Source organism: Strix uralensis, chromosome 4, assembly GCF_047716275.1.
Source record: "Strix uralensis isolate ZFMK-TIS-50842 chromosome 4, bStrUra1, whole genome shotgun sequence".
Taxonomy (NCBI): domain Eukaryota; kingdom Metazoa; phylum Chordata; class Aves; order Strigiformes; family Strigidae; genus Strix; species Strix uralensis.
The window spans coordinates 114,848,580-114,868,832 of NC_133975.1; the positions used below are offsets into that span (position 1 = coordinate 114,848,580).

Sequence of the window (20,253 nt, forward strand, 5' to 3'; positions counted from 1 at the left end):
CATTACTGCTGGAACAAAGCTGTATGTTTCTCATTGACATACCCTACTCAGGGCACTAGGGAAGATCCAAATTTTCTCTTCTTTCTACTACAAGCAACAGTTGCAAAAAGGGCTGGCTAGAATTTGCCATCTGAGGTCATGCTTAAAAATGCCCACCCATTTTAACAACAGTTGCATCTGCTACAAACCCCTAAGGAAAAACACCCAGACATTAATTTAGCTAATTTATACATGACATTTAAAATGTTGGTCAAAGGAACAACTCAAGAACACAGGCATTTTACCTAAGAGCAAATTTTCAAGGCTAGACTAAAGGCCTGGATTTTCCAGAAGCAGCATCCCGATAAGGTCTGTCCTGTTTAGCCACATAATGCTGAACTAAGCAGAGATTATTAAAACTAATGGGTTTGTGCACCAAGTCCTTCTTGCCACTGAAAGAAGTTTTAATGTTGCTGTGTCAATAACTATGACATATGTTATGACATTTCCATTTACTCTGATGTTTTGCTACAGTCAGATCAATGAAAAATGACACATGAGCCATTAAGGATCACTCGGCAAATCTTTCTGCCAATTTTCACTTGCCTCCATGCGAGCTTTGTAAAAATCCACATCGTGAAGTTTCTCTTTGCACCGAACAAGTTCCATCTCAAGTCTCTCCACACGGTTTGCCCTCTCTCTCAGAGAGTCGAGCTCATCTCTGTATGCTCGGGCAGAGCGAGCATCTGAGGCCAGGTGGATATTCTGTGACAAGAGAGGAATAAGCAGGAAAAAAAAAATCTTAGTTAATACTTTAAAGCATGTTCTTTAAGCTTTATTTTTATTTATTTACTTACTTATTTTAAGCATAGGCAAATAGCATTCCCCTGGTTCAGGAGTAAGAGAACTCTTCTGCTAGTCAGTAAATTCTCTACAAGACAGAGAGGTTCTTCAGCCTGTTGGGACTCTGACATTTCTAATGACTGATGCTGCACAAGCTTCAGGCATTACTAGGCTATTTGCAAGCTGAACGGATGAGACTTCTCTCACCAGTGAAGTGTAAAGTGTAGCATTGCTATGCCATAGCCATAATCATCAGCTTGCTGGAGTAACTTGATTTCTTCATTAAAAAATAGGCATAGTAGTATTTTTAGCCTCACACTGAAAGTGCCTTTTTTAAATAGGGAAGACTGTAACAGTAAAATGAGCCCATCTTACCTCTTGTTTTATTTTTTGCAGCTCTAGGGTGAGCTGCTCAACTTCATGTTTAGAATCTACAAGCTGCTCAGACTTCTCTTCCCTGAAAAGAATTGGAAAAATCTTAGTAAGAATTTTTTTTTTTATCCTGAAACAGTGTTGATTATATGGATGCTGCTGGGAATCTGGAAAGGAAAATAGAAATCTTCTAGCATATTCTGAACATAGAGCTTCTTAGTCATGACAGCTTCATAAAAGCAAGAGGTATTTTCTCATGATACCATATACTTATCATGGATTTGAGTTAACAACTCTATTTTTATACTAAGTACCTTTGTTTAAATCTCATTGGTGCTACTGCTGTCATAGCTAGCTTCACTGGCCTCTGGACTTCCCACTAATAATTAAAAAGTGCAGCTAGCAGTTGGCATTTTGAAGACTGGAAGAGAGAGGTGAGAGACAAAAAGAAAAATGGAAGTAGCAATCACTCTGTATTTAAAGACCAGTTAAGAAAGAAGAAAGATGGAACACCCATACTTCCTACTGCTATGAATGAAATATTTGAAAGACATGATGCTGAGAGCTCTCATGGAGGCCAGTGTACTGAAGCTGACAGGCACCTGCATTTTCAGGATGCACAAGACTAAATATACAAATCTCTCTAGAAGCGCAAATCATCAGTGACTCACAGCTCCTGCCGGATTCTTCTCAATTTAGCCTTTGTGTCTGCCAGCTCAACTGCAAGGTGCTGCTTGTCTTCATTAGAAAGAGGGCTGGCTGGGTTTGGTGAAGAATCTGGACTTGGTGCTTTCAGAGGACTTGGTGGTTGCTGAGACTGCAGATAATCTCTCTCTTGAGTGAGGTCTACAATGACCTGAAAATACAGAGAAGTATGTAGTGTCAAGAGATAAATAGGACAATTATACATTGTTTTTCAAATATCTAAAAATGAGTTATAAATGTAGAAAATTATTAGCCTGGCTAATACAGAATTCTGGCTGAATACAGAATTCAAGTGATAGTCAGGAGGGAAGATTACACAGAGGAGGAAAGGAATCTCCACTATGCTCAGACCACTAAAACATTCCCCCTCCAATGCTCGAAATAAGCAGTTTTGCTTGGAGAATTCATAAAAACGTGTAACAACTAACAGTTTTAACTAACACAATCACAGCCAAAAGCATGACAGAAAATTAACAGGTTAAAGAAGGTGAGAAGCCTCATTCAGAGATCTGAAGGGAAAGGAACTGATGAGTCAGCAACAGACATGGCCATTTCACATTGAAAAAAACTAGAGAAGACACTGGAACACATTATGGTAGACACCAATGGAGAGACAGACAAGCAGTCACTCAAAACTGAATGACTGAGCAGACATGCAGAGACAAAATTCTCAAGACAAAGTCACAACTTCAAATATTTTGGTCTCCACTTCATGGAGAGACCACTCCACCCCTCTTTATCAATTGTTTCACCACACCTTAGTGTTTACACAAGAATCAATCGAAAATTCAAAATCTTTCTACAGACTTTCAGAGGTGTAGTAAAAAGGTGTAGAAGAAATAGAAACCCAGTGCACAAACAAGACAAGAAAAGGAATAGAGCCTCCATCTGCTGCTTCACATGAGCTCTAGATTGGAGAGATAAGTCATCGTACTTCTGTGCATTCATCTCTCTCATCAATGAGCCTCTTAAGGTGGAAAACCATATTCCTGGAGAGGGACTCTAGTTCTTCTGGGGCCATATCTGGGAGCTCCAGCCACTGCAAGTCAAAGACATTTTCCTGGTTGTGAGTCACCTAGGAACAGGAAAAAAAAAAATGTCTTTCCACTGGTTGTTTTGTAGATTTGTTTGCTATATATGCTGCATCCTCCAGGTTCTTCTACTGATTAATTAAAAAACATATCACATTTCACCAAAACCAGGTAGCAAATAATAAACAACTACCTTAACTGTAACACTACCCAGCAATTTCTGGTATTTAGATTTTTTTATAATTATTAAGGCTGATTTTTAAAAGTGATCAGATAATATTATGATCAATAGCACATGTGATTGCCTATTAGAAGTATGTAGTTGTCCTACTGCAAGCACTGAGATGGTCACCACAGGGATTTGAAGGGACTGAACAGTTAGGCTGGTGTCTCACTGAGAAGCAGCTCTGCTTTCAATGAATTTGCAATTTGCAGTCTGAAACAGCTGGGAGAAGCTGCCTTTAGCAGAAATGTCTCTGGTTTCTGCTAGCAATGTACCTTTCAACTGCTATCTTACCCAAACTGATTTCTCTGAATCGTTTAGCAGAAATATCAGGCAAGCCTCTCAAGCTCAGTTAAAGACTGTTCCTGCTTTTGTCATAACCATGTACTTAGTTCATCCTGATTTTTTTTTTTAAAGCAGAACTGATTTTTTTTTAAAGTGTTAAGAAAAACATTCCTGTCTTAGACTTTCACTATTTGTTCCTCAAATCTGAGTGTACGGGGCTTTCCACACAGGCACACACTGGCACCTGGCCACAGCCAGTGCCTGCTCCCAGCAAGGCACACTCAGCCCGGGCTGTTTCTGCACGGCTCTCCTTTGGGTCTCCAAAGCAAGCCGGCTCCTAATGCCTACCTGTATTTCTTCCCTCTACAGAAACCTTTCATTGGATCAAACTTCTCTTTAAAAACAAGAGTTTACGTCCAATTTCAGCTGCAGAGTATGCTTCTCAAGACCATCTGAGTTCTCACCATCTGTGTCTCACATACCACAGGACTTGGGGACTAAGTGCCTACAGCACTGCAGCTCCTAAGCCATACATGCTTTTTGGAAATAGTACACATGTATCCTTACAACAATTCCTTCTACATAGCCCATAACTGGCAAACAAGGCATTTACCACTGCATCTCTTTAAAAGACCACTGAGCCAAGTAATGTTCCCAGTATCTATCATTTTCATTGTATAATTTGATTGCAGTAACATGTTCAATCTTTTTTTTGGGTGAAGTTCATGAATCCATTATGAAATTCCAAGCATTAATATTTCATAGCAAAAAAACCCTGTTAAGTCAAGAAAGGGAGAGATTAAAAGTCAAAATAGACAATACTGAGAGTCCCACCTCCTGAATGTGTGACACAATAGCAGCTTGGGTTTCAATATCCAGTTGTTTTATTCTTTCAATAAACTCTTCTTTTCTTTCACACTGTTAAAAGAAAATACACGCTGAAACAGTGCTACATACCCTAAAACTTACTGCACCATTTTTCATTTAAATAGAAAAAAAATCCCCACATTGCTAACGACAAAATGTTCAAGATCTACACTTTGTCACACTAGAAGGTCTAACACTTCACTGCTCCATATGGAGCATGAACTGAATTATGCATTAAATTATTTAAACTTTTTACAGTCAGTACAATTAAGGCTAAGTTAAATGGCTGGTTTTGCTCTTTAGAAACAAGTTCAACACATAATGAGATCAAGAGGTGGGGCAACAGCCGGAGAAAATCATCATAGCTTCATTAATGGAGCTGCACAAATGTAAACCTACATTTACATTGCATCATTTAACCTGTCTGCTTTGCTGTTTGCATTTTTCTTGGTTTTGGCAACAAAAAGAGATGCATCACTTTAGATACTTTTCACATCAATGCATAATGTTGCTTGTTGGACTAAATCAACATGTGCTTTAGATAAAAAAAAATGGGGTTAGGAAACATTCTGAATAAAAATGAATGACATTTCAGACAAACAGTAAATCTTTTACTTAAGACTTTAAAAGAGGCAGAAGGCAGACATCTGCTATCTGCGTATCTGTGACTGTACACTAACAACATTATTGCCTTCTTGCAACAACTCTGCATTGTGGAGAAGTTAAGCACTACTTAAAGTTTTTTTACACTCATTTACAGTGTCCTTTCCGGGCCTGATTCTGAGTCTCAACCATTTGTTTCACTGGGAGGAACCTCAGATCCGTAAATGGGGTCTGAGGATGCACAGCAGCTTGCCAGATCAGATCTTTATTCTTTGTGCTGCAATGCAACACTGAGATAGTTCGAAGCAGCTATACGTAGACAGCTTTACCCTGACATAATTGACTTGACATAGCTGAGCTGGGTAAGTGTCCTAAGGCATGACAAAAACACTAGAAAGACCTACAAACAAGGTCAATTATAAGCAAAGGGTAGCCCGCAACGCATCCATTGTTTACTGCCACAGAACACTGATTTCTTTATCTGGTAACTGTCATGCATTTCTGAAAAGTTTCCCATATACATTGCCTGTTTATTTATTTTAACAAATGCATAAAAATCCCCACATGAATATACAAAGTATCTATTCATTTCAGATTTTCTATGTGTAATATTCAATCAAAAGATGATGCAAATAAAATCAGGATTCACTAAACAAATGTTCAGACCTTTAGCTTATCTGTTTGGCATTAACATGTACTGTTCCACTCTGTATTTTAAAACAGCAAGAAAATAAACCAAAACCAATCTTGATATCAAGAACACTATTCAAAGCTTATCTCTTCCCACTTCGTTATCAAAGTCGACTACTTAGTTGCAAGAGTACATATCCTGCAGCTGATTAAGCACTGACAACAAATTGAGACTACTGCTATCACAGAGTGTGCTTCCTTTCCCCTGCATTTCTTTCATTCACCCATTGTGTCTTCTCACAATTTCAGCTCGCAAGCTGTCTTGAGCTGGAGATCTGTTCATACAGCACTGATTTTCGGGTGGATATTCTTAGTCCAGAAAAAAATAACAGATTCAAAAAAAAAAATCTTATTTTTCAAGCCTTTAATGAATGTTCACCTGCACAGCACATCCCAGAATCAACAACAGCAGCTTCTTAATTTCATCCATACTTTTACCTAGAGAAGAAAAAATGGAATCAGTACATCAAATTAACTACTTGCAAGTAATCCTTTCCAAAATACCCACCTGAAAAGAGAAATAAGACCTCTGAACAAGTGCCTGAACAATATGTGGCCCATTATGATCTCACCATACTTTCCATGTAATAGTACAGTTCTTATGGATTAGTTTAAAATCCCAAATCCGGCAAGACTGTTTTTCCTTGATGTGCTATCCTCACCTACATTTTCTGAGGCTCTTCTGATCAATGCAGGAAAAAAAAATTAATCCTTTAAATAGTTCAATGCATATGCTCGATGTTTGTCCCTTGTTTTATGATTAACAAGGGTGCAAAAAAGCCCACCAAACCACCACCACCTCTTCCTCCCCTCCAAAAAAACCCACCAAAACAAAACAAAAACATCCTGGGCAGTGATGAAGGAGGGTTACTCTCAAAGAAAGAACTTGTCCTAAATTCTCTCTGTAAAATAGTTGCTACTCAGACTTCCCAAAGCTGAATGCCATTCTGTGTACATAAATTCTCTCTGAGAGATGTTTTAAGCAAATAAATTTTGCCTCTGTTCTGCATCAAAGGCTGTTCACATTTTGAAACGCAAACCCCATGTGCTAAGAGGAATAAAAAAAAAAATGAGTGATGTAGAAGGGAGAATATGCAGCTAACCATATGCTCAGGGAGCTGTGGGGGAGAGGAGACACACACAGGTTGTTACTGCAGGGAATCCTGCTGTGACCAACAGCCCTGCCGGTCGCCTCCTAAGGTTAGGAGAGAGAAAGCTGCACACAGGGAACTGCTGTGGCTTTGAGCCAACTCCGGATCTTGTTTCAACAAAATTAATGTGGGGATTGTTAGGTGGTAAAGAAAATTATGTATATCAAAGTTAGACAAAGGGAGATGGAAGGCAAGGAGCTTCAATGAGGAAATAAAAAATCATTATGGAGTTAAATTCAGGAAAAGCCTGTCCTCATCCACGCCACATAGTTTTCTTTCATCCCCACACATCTGCATGCTTCCTGACATAGAGCGTGTAAACTGTGGGATAAATGCTTCTATTTTATACCCTGCTTTACTTGTGTGTTCAATTGTTCCTATCACTAAATAGACAGATAATAATTTCTGAGTGCAACCGTGTTCCTCCACCAACACCATGCCCTTGTAAGGCTGCACTGGCAGAAAGTTAGAGGCATATGCAGGACCCAGGGCTGGGGAACTGGACTTAAACTGACTCATCAGTTAAGCTGCCGCAGCCTCGCAGACACACAAAGGCACACTGACCTAAATTACCACAGGGGTTAGTTCCATTCTCAGAACCTGCAAGCCACTGTGGCCACGTGCAGGCAGCTTAGGAAATAACTTGTTTTCTGATTTCCTGATTTTAGGGCACACAAATACCCTAAACCAGCCTTTAAGTATCTTACTTGTTAAATAATTTTTTCAACAACTTCTAGGAATGTTGATCGTTAAAATGTTTCAATAATGCCCTACAGAAATTATCAGTATACTGCACGAATCAACACTAGAATTCTCAATATCCAAGTCCCACATTATTAATCATTTAGATTTTGCAAGCAGGAATTCTTCTCTTCTGCAGAGACAGATGTATTTAAAACGTGCTAGTTCACACTTCGCCCTATAAATACAATATTGTTTATTTTCCTGCAGAATATTTAAAAACTGTTTTTGAAAGACGTACAACCATTCTTACTCTTCTCCCTGTACCTAGCAGCATACATAGATTACTTTTTTCAGAAAAATTACAATTTAATATACAAATAGTATTTCAGTCTGTGAAAAGTCTGATTGTTCTGTATCGTTCTGAATAAAACAACCTTAAATGTAGACAGTGTCACAAAAAACCCTCAGCAAGAACAAAAAAAAAATGCGTTACTTTGTAAACTGTTCCTTTGGGAGCACTACTAGCCCAAGGAGACACTTAGTTTGGTCAGAAGACATTTTTTCACAAAACTGATTTCTCATTAGACTTTCAGCACTGAGTTTCATTCTGCATCAGCTTCAGAGCAGATACAGACCAGGGATTAAATACAGAACATGCCTGTGGGACACAAGAACAAGTTGCTAACTTATGGAGAGCTAGTAACTTGAGTGTGTCTCATTCTCCCAAACTTACTCAGGGCAGAACATCTTCTCCATGAGAGACTGAAGGAGTAGCCACCAGGCTGCTTGTTCCGGATTACACCAGACAAGCGCTCTAACCCTGGCATACTCTGGTATCCTGGTTTGAGCGAGTGGTGGGGTTTTTGGTAGCAGGGGAGGGGGCTGCAGCAGTGGCCCTGTGAGAAGTGTCTCAAAGCTCCCCTTACTCCAAGTCAGACCCACCTCTGCACCAAGGCCGGGCTGATTAGCTGTGCCTCTTCAATAATATATTTAAGAAGGGAAACCTGGGAGGAGTTGGGGGAGTTGTGAGGAGAAGTTGCAAGGAGAACATTTGTGCGAACATGGAGGTGAGTGGAAGAAATGAGAAGAAGGGGGGAGGTGCGCCAAAGCAGAGACTCCCCTGTATCCCGTGGTGAGATGGCAGGGCCACCCCCCCCGCCACCCATGGGGGTCACTGGTGGAGCAGATGCCGATTTGCAGCCTGTGGGGGGCCCCACGCTGAACCAGGAGACTGCGCCTGAAGGAGGCCGGGACCCTGTGGGAAGAAGGCCCCACTGTTGTAGTTTGGTGCTGGGAGGGCTGCAACACGCGGGGGTGACCCACACACCTGTGGGAGTGACTCATGTTGGAGCTGGTTTGTGGAGGACTGTCTCCTGTGAGAGGGGACTGCGCTGGAACAGGGGAGGAATGCCAGAAATTTCCCCCCACTGAGGTGGAAGAAGCAGCAGGACTGACTGCACCCCCCATTCCCTGCTCCCTGCTCTGCTGTTGGAGAAGGAGGAGGTAGAGATATTGGGAGCAAAGCTGAGCCCAGAAGGGAGGGAGGGAGGGATGGGGGAAGGTGTTTTCAAGTTGTGGTAATGCTTCTCACAATCCTACTCTGTCTGTTAAGTGTTGTTACTGTTAGTGTCTGTATTAAATTTTATGGGTTTTTTCCTTCCCCTAATAAGTCTGGATTTTGCCTGTACCTTAAAGGGTAAGATCATCCCTCCCTGTCCTTATCTGCAGTTCCTCGGTCTTTTGTTTTTCTGCTTTCCAGCACTGGAGGGAAAGGGGAGCATGAGCAGCTGCGTGATGCCCAGTTGCCCTCTGGCTCAAACCATGACATGTGGGCACCTCCATCTGTTGACCATAAATTCCAATCCATGCAACATGGCATCACAGCTATCCTCAGGGTGAGCCCAGTGGCTTGAAATCACTCATTTTAGAAAACATCAGGGTTATTTTCCAACAGTTAGAGTATCTACACCATCCTAAAGACATGCAAGCTACTTAAGCCATTCAAACCACACTCCACCTCTTTGCACCAAAGGCAGTAGGCTTTGCTATTCTCTCTGAGAGATAATAAATCGGCATTGGTGATGCTGCATGGCCCTGTGAGGTTAAACACCTTCAGCTATCACTGCACAGTAACTTAGCAAGGTCAACCCTGTTCTCCCACCAGGGACTGACCTTGCCTGGAAATACCATTCTGAGACCTTGTCCTCACTTGGGCCCTCCCACCAGGAAGAGAAGCTGGGGCAGACAGGACAGGCCCCTTTGGCAGGTAAGGTTACAGTATAGAGTTTATAGAAAGGAGTGAGAAATTAAAAGACTCACGGTAATCATGAGATTATTAGTTTGCTACTGTTTTAAATATAACATTTGGCAGTCTTCTCTCCCCACTGGCAAGTTTCACAGAAAACCTAGCTGTCAGAATTTTTCCAGGATTTCTTTTTTAATGAATTATTTTATGCTTACAGACATGCTATGCATGTATAATGAAAATGCGATTGTACTGCCCACTAGAAACACTTTTAAGACTGAAAGGTCTACTTAGCAGATCTACTCTGCCAACCATACAAGTGTTTCAGAAGACCATGTGTGACTGTTTAAAGAGTTCAATTACTTCGGCTTTCATTCAGAAATTGTTTCCCATGGGGTGGAGACACTTTGTTGGCATTAATGCACTCCAAGATCACTCATACTCAAGCTAGGTTCAAGTAACATTTTAAAGCCTCATAGAATAACATTATTTACAGGAGATATTTAGAAGAAATAGGGTGTCAGTATGAAAAAACCTCTCTACCAATCTAAAGTGCTTTAGAGAGAGTTTTCAATTAAACCTCAGAATGAGCTAGGAAGGGATTAATTATGCCTCTCCCCTTTCATTCACCCACAGGAGAGTTGAGATACCACACACTTAAGTGGAGTGCCTAAGGTTACTAAGTGAATCAGAAGCACATCTAGGATTATTACGCAGCGCAGCAGCTGAGTTCTACACTCGGGACACTGCATTTATCCTGAAATGCATGTTGAACAAAAGCAAGTGATCTTTATCCCCAATTCAGTCATGGCTCCTCAACAGTGAATGATTCTGCAATGCTTTTCAAAAGGCTTGATTTGTGCTAATTTAATAAGGTGGTAAAGTTCCTTGTGTAATTGCATAAGCAGGAATGTGTAGGCTTCCCTCAGCTGGCTCACTGGGATGACACAAGTCCTACCTGGACAGCTGGGAAGAAAGTCTGCTGGGTCCACCCAGGCTTATTAGCTGACCTTACCAAGACAGTGTCCTCCTATGACCTAGGATGCAAACACTTAGGTCTGGCACAGCTCCTGGCAGACAGGTACACACAAGCGGAAACAAACGGACAGGATTCAAACTAGCACAAACAAAAAGATGGTAATTAAAAAAAAAAAAACCCATCCAAACAAAAAACCAACAACCTCTTTTCTTTTTGAAAATTCCAGGGCAGCTGCTCTCAGGCCACATGTTTGTGCCTGCAAGGGAGTCAGCCACCTGGGGGATTTGCAGAAAGACCATCTGCTCCCAACTGTGGGAGAGAGCCAGTGGGTTTTCTAGAAAACAAAGGGAGGGAAAGTCCGAGCACCACTTGTGCATGCTGGGAATCTCACTGTGCCAGAGCCAGGAGATCCCTCTGCTCTCATAGGGGACGGAAGGTGGGAAACAGATGGCAGGACTCTGGGAGAAGGCAGGCAGAGGGTTTAGGAGACAACAAAAAAAATGAGGATCAAGGTACAGAGAATACAGATGATGAAAAAAATAAAATGAGGAGAGGTAGGAAAGATGTCAGAAAATGGGAATGAGAGAGCCCAAGCATGTGAAATCTTGAGCTTGTGCCACTTCTTTCTGCACATTTTGACTCTGATGTTCCTCCAGTGGAGGAGAGGGAGCACACAGCTGCCGGTGGATGTGCAGAGAAGGTGGGAAGGGGTGGAACACACAAGCGCCATTTTTCCCAACTGTAGCAACATCCTGAGTGAGAAAAGCTTGAATGCTAAATTTACACTATTGAGGCATTGTTTTGTGATTAACTTCATATTTTATGAACCTTTGTTCCTCTAGAGGTTTGTGAAACAAAATGAGGAAGGAAACCAGACATGAAAAAAATATCCCAGTGAGTGTAGACATCTTTTATGATTTTAATGAAAAATAGTCTCTATAGACACTTGCCAGCAGGGACTTTGGCCTCTCTTATTCACAACCTTAACGTATAATTTGAAAAGAGGATCTAAATAGCAAAGTTTTTTTAAGCAACAGAAATGAGCCTACTTCAGGCAAATAAAACCTCATTTCCATTCTTGGTCTGAAAAAAGTTAAACACACACACCCCCCCCAATTAACTATGACTGTTTCAAAGGATTAATTGCCATCAGTTTCTAAGTACACTCACTAGCTGTGTTAAACTAAGCATGTCTAGAAACTAAGAAATTAAACAACACCTCTAAATAGAGGTTTGGGACCAGTACTGTGTACTGATATTCCTTGTGTGGGCACATGAATGAGTGGCCATTTAGAAGGCATGATAAAACCAGAGGTAATTATAACAAGTGATTACAGTATAGATTATTACGCTGATGATTCTCATATTGAGCACAGGGGGATTTGTGGTGCAGTAATGAATTGAAAAAGCTGTTCAAGTAAGAAAAAACACGAAGACAAAAACAGACAAAATTTAATGGTAGTGGCTGTCTACTGTACAGTGCAGTGAAGAGGATAAATCCAGTAATGTCAGCTGCATCGTTCTGCAAGTCAGATTCCTGGGAAAGTTTTCCAAACCCTTTAACTAAACTTTCAAGTTTCTTTTCAGCTCCCTATATTCTAGGAAACAGTCAAAGCCTTCATCATTGTATAAATATTTTTGCAACTTTTACGCCCATGGCCAAATGAACTGAAGTAGGCAAAATTGCCATGGTTTAGAATAAAACTATTTAGAGGACATGAAAGCAAGTAAAGCTCCTAAACCCAGCAGACATATGCCTTCTCCTATGCAAAAGCCTAGCTTTCACATTTTTAGTGGTGGCAGCTCTGTTTTCCCAATAGTCTCATATTCAAAGCAGAGCTACAGAAGCCCTCAATAGTCCCAACTGCTGAGTGCCAAATGGGAGATAAATAGCAAGAACAGCATTCCTAGCTTTAGAGCTGTTCAGTTCATAATTTAATAACATGTAAGTTTTGGCTGTGTTTTAGAAGAAAAAGAAGTAAAATCTGCAGATAGCACTGGTGAACAGACAGCTCTGAAAAACATGCATAGCAAAACATCACGTGGGCTTGCTACAAGGAATAAGTCACTGAAATTGTTACACAGTGAATCATACTGAATGATCTAACCGCTCTCTTGTCTTGGACCTATGGAGTAAATACAGTTATTAGGAGCCTTCCCAGCTCAAACAGTACAAAGCAACACTGTATTTATTCCAGGAATCTGATTGTGGGATCACTGTTTCTTCCTCTGGTCAAGAAGGACCTTTCATTCGGGTAACTTACCTACAGGACAGGGAACACAAAACTGGGAGTGCAGCCTCTCAGATCCACGCCAGCCCTGCAAACCACCTCCACCTCAGTCTCCAGCTCTAGTGCTCCCCATACCACCCAGCACTGTCTCTGCAGATGCCTCTTCCAGGACTCTCCTCCTTCCGTCTCTGTCTTGGACTGGATCACTGACACAAAGAGGTTTCTTCTCTACCATTCCTGCCACTTTTAAACACCTCCTTCAAATAACCATCTTCATCATCTCTTCTCCCCATACTGCTGTTACCCCCAGTCTCCTCACTTCTCTGTCAGCTTTCCCTGGAGCTTCTCTGTATTCATGCCAGAAGCACCACTTCCCATGCTGATGACTGCTTTGTCCTCACGTCTCTATTCAGTCTGCAGCCCTCCTTTAGCACTCTCACTGACACAATCTCTCATTTCACTTGTTTTTCCCCTTCCAAGTGCCTCTGCCTTCCTCTCACTCCTCTCCGCAAGACGCTCAGTAACAAAGACATCAACCTGACAGTGACCTGGTCACCACTCACCCATGCTGCTCACTGCAGCCTATTCCTTCATTTAGCTTTTTGTATTGGTTTTACCAACTTCTCAGCTTTCTCCTGTCTGTTCCCTCTTTCTGAGCTTCCCATCAGCCCTCAATCAGGTTCCTGTTCCTGAAGGAAGTTCTAGTTATCCACTTCTCTAACCATTCCTTCAGCACATCTGACCAGCGATCTACCTAAGATTAAGATGAGCTTCTCTTGAAATCCTATCCCTCAGACACTCTCCTCCTTGAATACATTCTTTGGAGCAAGTACATCTCAAGTCTTTGTTCACCACCCTTCTCTGCGGTGTCTAAGCTGGGACTGGTTCTCAAAACCATTATAAAATATGGCTAAACAAGAACTTCATTTTTTATATACACATGCCCCATCAATTTTAGACATCCAGACATTTCTGCATTCTTTATCCCCTCTTATGGTTGGCATTATTCAGAATGTGAGAAGTCAGCAATGGATAAAAAAATAGTTTAAAAGACCACATTAAAAAAACAAAACCAAAACCAAACCATCACATTTTAAAAGATGTCAAAGTGAAGCAAAATTTCTGGTTGTAATTAAAGGAGCTGGAAGATCAGAACACACGGATATCTTTCCTACAAGAGACACATCAGGTACTTTCTTCAAAGAAAGAAAAATCTAAGGTGCTGACAAAAACCAGCAAGTCAAGGATGTGAAATTATAGCTAAATACAGCACAGCTTTCAAGTGCGCAGCTTGCCCAGGAACCAACACCGTGGCTACTGCATTATGAGTCTCCTGCCAGCTGTCACTCAGGAATGGCCAGGACAAGAAACCAGCCAGCCTTTTCCATTGACACTTAGCCAGCAGAGATACTGCCCTGTTGGTCCAGACATCTCTATTCCCTAACATTCTTGACGCTAGCAGCCCAGGCTCTGCCCACTGCCCACATGACAAGAAAAGCAACAGCTCTTCTGTTTTTATTTTCTTCATTACCCATAACAGTAGCCTGTAGAGGAGAATTAAGATTGGCATTGCACACTTTCATCTGCTTGCTGAAGAAGTAGATGCCTTACTTTCAAGCTTGATTTTACTGCAGAAGTGCCAAGACTACAAGTTTCAGTGATCCAACATCTGTAAGTAAATATTCTTTTCTGATATAAACCGCTTTTTTTGTACATACACACACTACTGCTGCTAAGAGCAGCAAAGTAAAATCTTCTGCCAAAGTTTCTGCCATTTGTTTGTTCTGGAGATGCTGATTACCATGTCATTCCCCATCACTGCTGACAGGGTTCATCCAGTTTTCCTTCTTTGGTAAAAACACATTGTCCTTGGCACTAGCACGGGACTAAGGCAGAGACAGAACGGGCATGCAAAGAAAAAGTAAAACCCACAGCAACAAAACCTTTAATTTCAGAAATGTGATTCTAAGGAGAAGTCAACTTCATTTTCAGGCTAAACAGCTTTCATTTTGTCTCAACAAAGACTCTGGACACGAGCTCATAGGCTTCCAGGTTGCTTTTGAGGTGATACCTCCTATGACAGATATCCTTGCCTAGACAACATAAGCAGAGAGGTGCTTTTCTCCTTGTTCATTCTCTTTTTCCAATGTGTCACAGATGTATTTTTCTCTCCATCCTCACATATTTTTCTTCCCACATTTCATTTGCAACAGTTCCTTCAGACTTTAGGGCAATTCTGCAAGACTCTTCCAGTGTGTACATATTGCCGCAACTGAACTGATTATACAGGCACACAGGACAGAAAACCTGGAGGACAAATGATTCTCCCATGGCAGACTGTATCCTTGGTCACTTGCAGTGAGGAGTGAACAGACACATGACTTTCAAGCAAACAGTTGCTGCTCTGGCTTTGACAAGAACTAACCCACTATTACATGTGTATGACATGCAGATATATATGTCAGATATTATATTTTTATGCACAGGTATGTAAAAAAGTGTTATATCTTAGATTAAACTGTGAGACTCGGAGGTACTCAAATATTTGTAGTTTGGCTACAAATACATATAGTTTGTTTAAAAGCATGTTCATAATTTGGCCCATTTAGAAGCCCGGTTGACAGAGTCCACTGGGAGGCAGTCCTGAAGGGCAAAGGAGTCCAGGAAGGCTGGACATTCTTCAAGAAGGAAATCTTAAAGGCGCAGGAGCAGGCCATCCCCATGTGCCAAAAGACAAGCCGGCAGGGAAGACAACTAGCCTAGCTGAACAGAGAGCTTTGACTGGAATTCAGGAAAAAAAGAGAGCGTATGACCTTTCGAAGAAGGGACAGACAACTCAGGAAGACTACAATAATGTTGTTAGGTTATTCAGAGAAAAAACTAGAAGGGCCAAAGCCAAGCTAAACCTTAATCTGGCTACTGCTGTAAGAGACAATACAAAAAAATCTTTCTATAAATACACTGGCAACAAAGGAGGGCTAAGGAGAACCTCCATCCTTTATTGCATGTGGGGGAAACATAGCATCAAAGGATGAGGAAAAGGCTGAGGTACTTAATGCTACCTTTGCCTCAGTCTTTAATGGTAAACCAGTTGTTCTCTGGCGACCCAGACCCCTGAGCTGGAAGATGGGGACGGGGAGCAGAATGAAGCCCCCATAATCCAAGGGGAAACTGTTAGTGACCTAATACACTGCGCTTAGACACACACAGGTCTATAGGGCTGGATGGGATCCACCCAAGGGTACTGAGGGAGCTGGCAGAAGTGCTCACCAAGCCACTTCCCATCGTTTATCAGCAGTTCTGGCTAACCAGGGAGGTCCCAGTTGACCAGAGGCTTGTAAGTGTGACGCCCATCTACAAGAAGTGCTGGAAGGAAGATCTGGGGAACTCCAGGCCTGTCAACCTGACCTCAGGGCCAGGGAAGGTTATGGAGCAGATCATCTTGAGTGTCATCATGCAGCATGTGCAGGACAATCAGGTGATAAGACCCCGTCAGCGTGGGTGTGTGAAAGGCAGGTCCTGCTTGACTAACCTGATCTCCTATGACAAGGTGACCCGCTTAGGGGATGAGAGAAAGGCTGTGGACGTTGTCTACCTAGACTTTAGTAAGGTTTTTGACACCATTTCCCACAGCATTCTCCTGCAGAAACTGGCTGCTCATAGCTCAGACAGGCGTACTCTTTGCCGAGTAAAAAACTGGCTGGATGGCTGGGCCCAAAGAGTGGTGGTGAATGGAGTTAAATCCAGTTGATGGCCAGTCACCAGTGGTGTTCTCCATGGCTCAGTACTGGGGCCAGTTCTGTTTCATATCTTTATCAACGATCTGGACGAGGGGATTGAGTGCACCCTCAGTAAGTTTGCAGATGACACCAAGGTGGGCAGGAGTGTTGATCTGCTTGAGGGTAGGAAGGCACTACAGAGGGATCTGGACAGGCTGGATCAATGGGCCGAGGCCAACTGTATGAGGTTCAACAAGGCTCAGTGCTGGGTCCTGCACTTGGGTCACAACAACTCCATGCAACACTACAGGCTTGAGGAAGAGTGACTGGAAAGCTGCCCAGTGAAAAAGGACCTGGGCGTATTGGTTGACAGGCAGCTCTATATGAGCCAGCAGTGTGCCCAGGTGGCCAATAGCATCCTGGCTTGTATCAGAAATAGTGTGGCCAGCAGGACTAAGGAAGTGATCATCCCCCCCTGTATTCAGCATGGCTGAGGCTGCACCTCAAATACCGTGTTCAGTTTTGGACCCCTCACTACAAGACAGACACTGAGGTTCTGGAGTGCGTCCAGAGAAGGGCAACAAAGCTGGTGAAGGGTCTAGAGCACAAGACTTATAAGGAGTGCCTGAGGGAACTGGGGTTGTTTAACCTGGAGAAAAGGAGGCTTAGGGGAGACCTTATCACTCTCTACAACTGCCTGAAAGGAGGTTGTAGCGAGGTGGGTATCCATTCTTCTCCCAATTAACAAGCGATAGGACAAGAGGAAATGATAGGACAAGTTGCGCCAGGGGCGGTTTAGATTGGGTATTAGGAAAAATTTCTTCACTGAGAAAGGGTTGTCGAGCATTAGAACAGGCTGCCCAGGGAAGCAATTGAGTCACCATCCCTAGAGGTATTTAAAAGAGGTATAAATGCGGCACTTAAGCAGTGCTAGGTTAATGGTTGGACTCAATCTTAAACGTCTTTTCCAACCTAAACAATTCTATGATTCTATTCTAATTTAAGAAAATAAAACAAATACAAATTTCATTTAGCATTTCAGAGGAGGAGAGTGAAGAACCCAACAAATTACTCACCAGAAAGAGGATCTTTGCCAATCATTAAAACATTTGGTAAATTCATTACAATCAGCTGCTGGAGGACCTCCTAAACAAAAGAGAACAACAGGCAAAGTTCAGTGTGAAGGAATCCCAATCAATCACACCACAAAGAATACAGAGCTCCACTGATTACAAAGCTTTTAACATACTGGCAGGTCAGAGGTCACAAGAGGAAGCCCCACTTGAGAGAGAAATCACTATTTGAAGATAGCATCAGGTTGCACAGCTAGCCTACACTAACCGCCTCTTTTAACAATGGCTAATATAGAACTTAAAGGGTCCCATGGCACTAATCAGGATAAATGTGCGGCCATGCCAGGCACACCAATCAGTCATGCCTTTACCCCAGGCATGACCTGTATTCATTTGATGTTCAACATACAGCTGCTGTCATGTTTCAGGGCATATAAATGCAGCTGGTTCAAAGGTACCTAAGCCATTCAGTGAAGTCTGAGTAATTCAAATAATTGGTCAAATTATTTCATGGGTCTGAGATTTTAATGATGGGTTGGGGAAGTAGGTGTGGGGGAAAGCTATAGAATAGGCATCTGGCACTGCTCAGAGAAACTGGATTTAAAGTTCTAGATTTGCCTGCATTGTTTTTAAAGGGGAGTAAAACAGATTTAAGTATGTCATAAACCTTGTTTAAAGGTCATTTTATTTTGGGGGAGATGAGGGAAGGGAGGTGCATTGCTTGGTCAGGTTCGACGGTTAAATGTCAGCTGCCTGAAGCTACTCTGAAATGACAGAACAGGCTTAAGGGAGAGGAAAGGCTACAAGCCTTGGGGCAGGCAAAACACTTAAATATAGACAAATAAATACGTTGCAAAGGGAACGCTGCATAGTAATACTATCAGCCATGCACCTCAGTAACATACAGAGTACAGGAGTACAGTTGTTAGCTTCAACCTGTAGTTACCAGCACCCATTTGTGATGACCCAAATAAAACATTTTGCAGACAAGTATTTATTTCACATAAAAAGCCTATGAGGAAAATGGTTGTGTGATTAAAACACCATGCTGGAATTCAGGAAACAAAAGTTCGCACATACAACTGTACCAGATGTTTGTCAGGTGCCTTTTCCCTGCCTGTCTCATTTCCCAGTCCACCTCTAGGCCACTGGGAGGGCACATGCATTGATACTTGCAGAGCATTTAGAGCCAGGGGAAAAAGTACTGCAGCCAAGCACAGAAACACACTTCCTGAAACAATCACCCATTCACCCAAACACTTCCCCTCCAAGTTACCCCATTGTTATTTCTCTGCTTTTAAAGTTACCATAGGAGGAAAATTAAGCTTGACTGAAAGAGGAAGTATTTCACTGAGCCTGCGGCATTTGATAAGTAATCAGAGTGGATATTCTTAAAAAAAAATGTTTTGGACATATTTTATTCCTTTTTCCTCTGATCCATACCCAAAACGTATTCCTCAGCAGTTTCTCTTTTGGATAAAGTAGAAACATCTCAGTGTCACAGCTTGATGGGGGTTTTGGTGCTGTTAAGAAAGAAGGCTCTACAAACCTTTATGCAATGTGAAGTTTGGCTAACGCAGACCAAGCATTCGCTGAGTCATTAGCCAAATGCATTTTATAGTTTGTGCATTTGATACACATTAAACAAAGTTTGTTTGCACCTGTTACCAAAACAGGTGCAAAACCCACTGGCTTTAACAGCACATGGCTGGACTGCAATATCTGCTATGACAATGCAGCATGGCACTGAGACTTTAAACAAAAAAACAGAATTTACATATATGGAAGTATTGGGCTTTAACCAGCAATTTCCATGGCAAAAAAGAGAAAGAATTGTGCTTCCAGTCACCCAGCCATGGAGCGGCACTGAGGCAGGAATGCATAAGGAATTTGTGTTGTCTTTGTGTAATCATCAGATCGCTAGCTATTTAACTGGCAGACACAAAAGACATTACAGCTAACCTTTATGCTGTTAACATTCCCATGAGCTCCTTCTGTAAAATTATTTGAGTATACCATCCAACATAACCACAAGTGAATGCCCTTGTGGCTGTTTGAATTTAGTATTTTCTGGCAAGAATCCGACAGTCACCGAATACAAGCAGAAATGGCCCCAAGCCTGCGAAGAGTGATTTCTTAATTCAGATTGAAAGATTCAAATTGGTGCAAGAGGTGATACTCTGACCTATTTATTTTTAAAACAAATTATTTAAACAGATAACTATCTTTACTGTTCTAAATGCCTTCTCCTTCAGATTAGTGCTTATGATGACAATACCTAGCTGTTAGGCGGTGCTGCTCACCAGTAGATCTCAACACTTTATAAAGGAAGGTCAATGTAATTGCCCTCCTTTTTCAAGATCAGGAAAGTGAGTCAAAGAAACAAAGTTACTTCAGTTTAATAAACTATCTGCTAACAGAGATGCACCAATGAACCATCCACTCGCACAGCAAGTGTGAGATAAAATGTGGTAACTGAAAGCTCTTACACTGACACTGATGAATTTAGCTCAGATTTTGTCCAGACTAAAACCACAGAAAGTCAGTAAGGCTCAGCTGACAACCAGCAACTG

General features: G+C 41.9%; 1 protein-coding gene across 2 annotated transcripts in view; it reads right to left on the bottom strand.

Moving 5' to 3' along the window:
* Positions 1–20,253, bottom strand: part of CCDC88C (coiled-coil domain containing 88C) — a 107,497-nt gene that overhangs the window by 43,434 nt on the left and 43,810 nt on the right. For both annotated transcript variants that reach the window (XM_074868615.1, XM_074868614.1), the window contains exons 4-10: positions 17,684–17,753; positions 5,978–6,036; positions 4,273–4,356; positions 2,834–2,974; positions 1,866–2,050; positions 1,198–1,279; positions 586–744 (exon numbers count right to left, since the gene is read on the bottom strand). In XM_074868615.1, the coding sequence (XP_074724716.1) occupies positions 586–744; positions 1,198–1,279; positions 1,866–2,050; positions 2,834–2,974; positions 4,273–4,356; positions 5,978–6,036; positions 17,684–17,753 (780 nt within the window). The remainder of the gene's footprint in view (positions 1–585; positions 745–1,197; positions 1,280–1,865; positions 2,051–2,833; positions 2,975–4,272; positions 4,357–5,977; positions 6,037–17,683; positions 17,754–20,253) is intronic.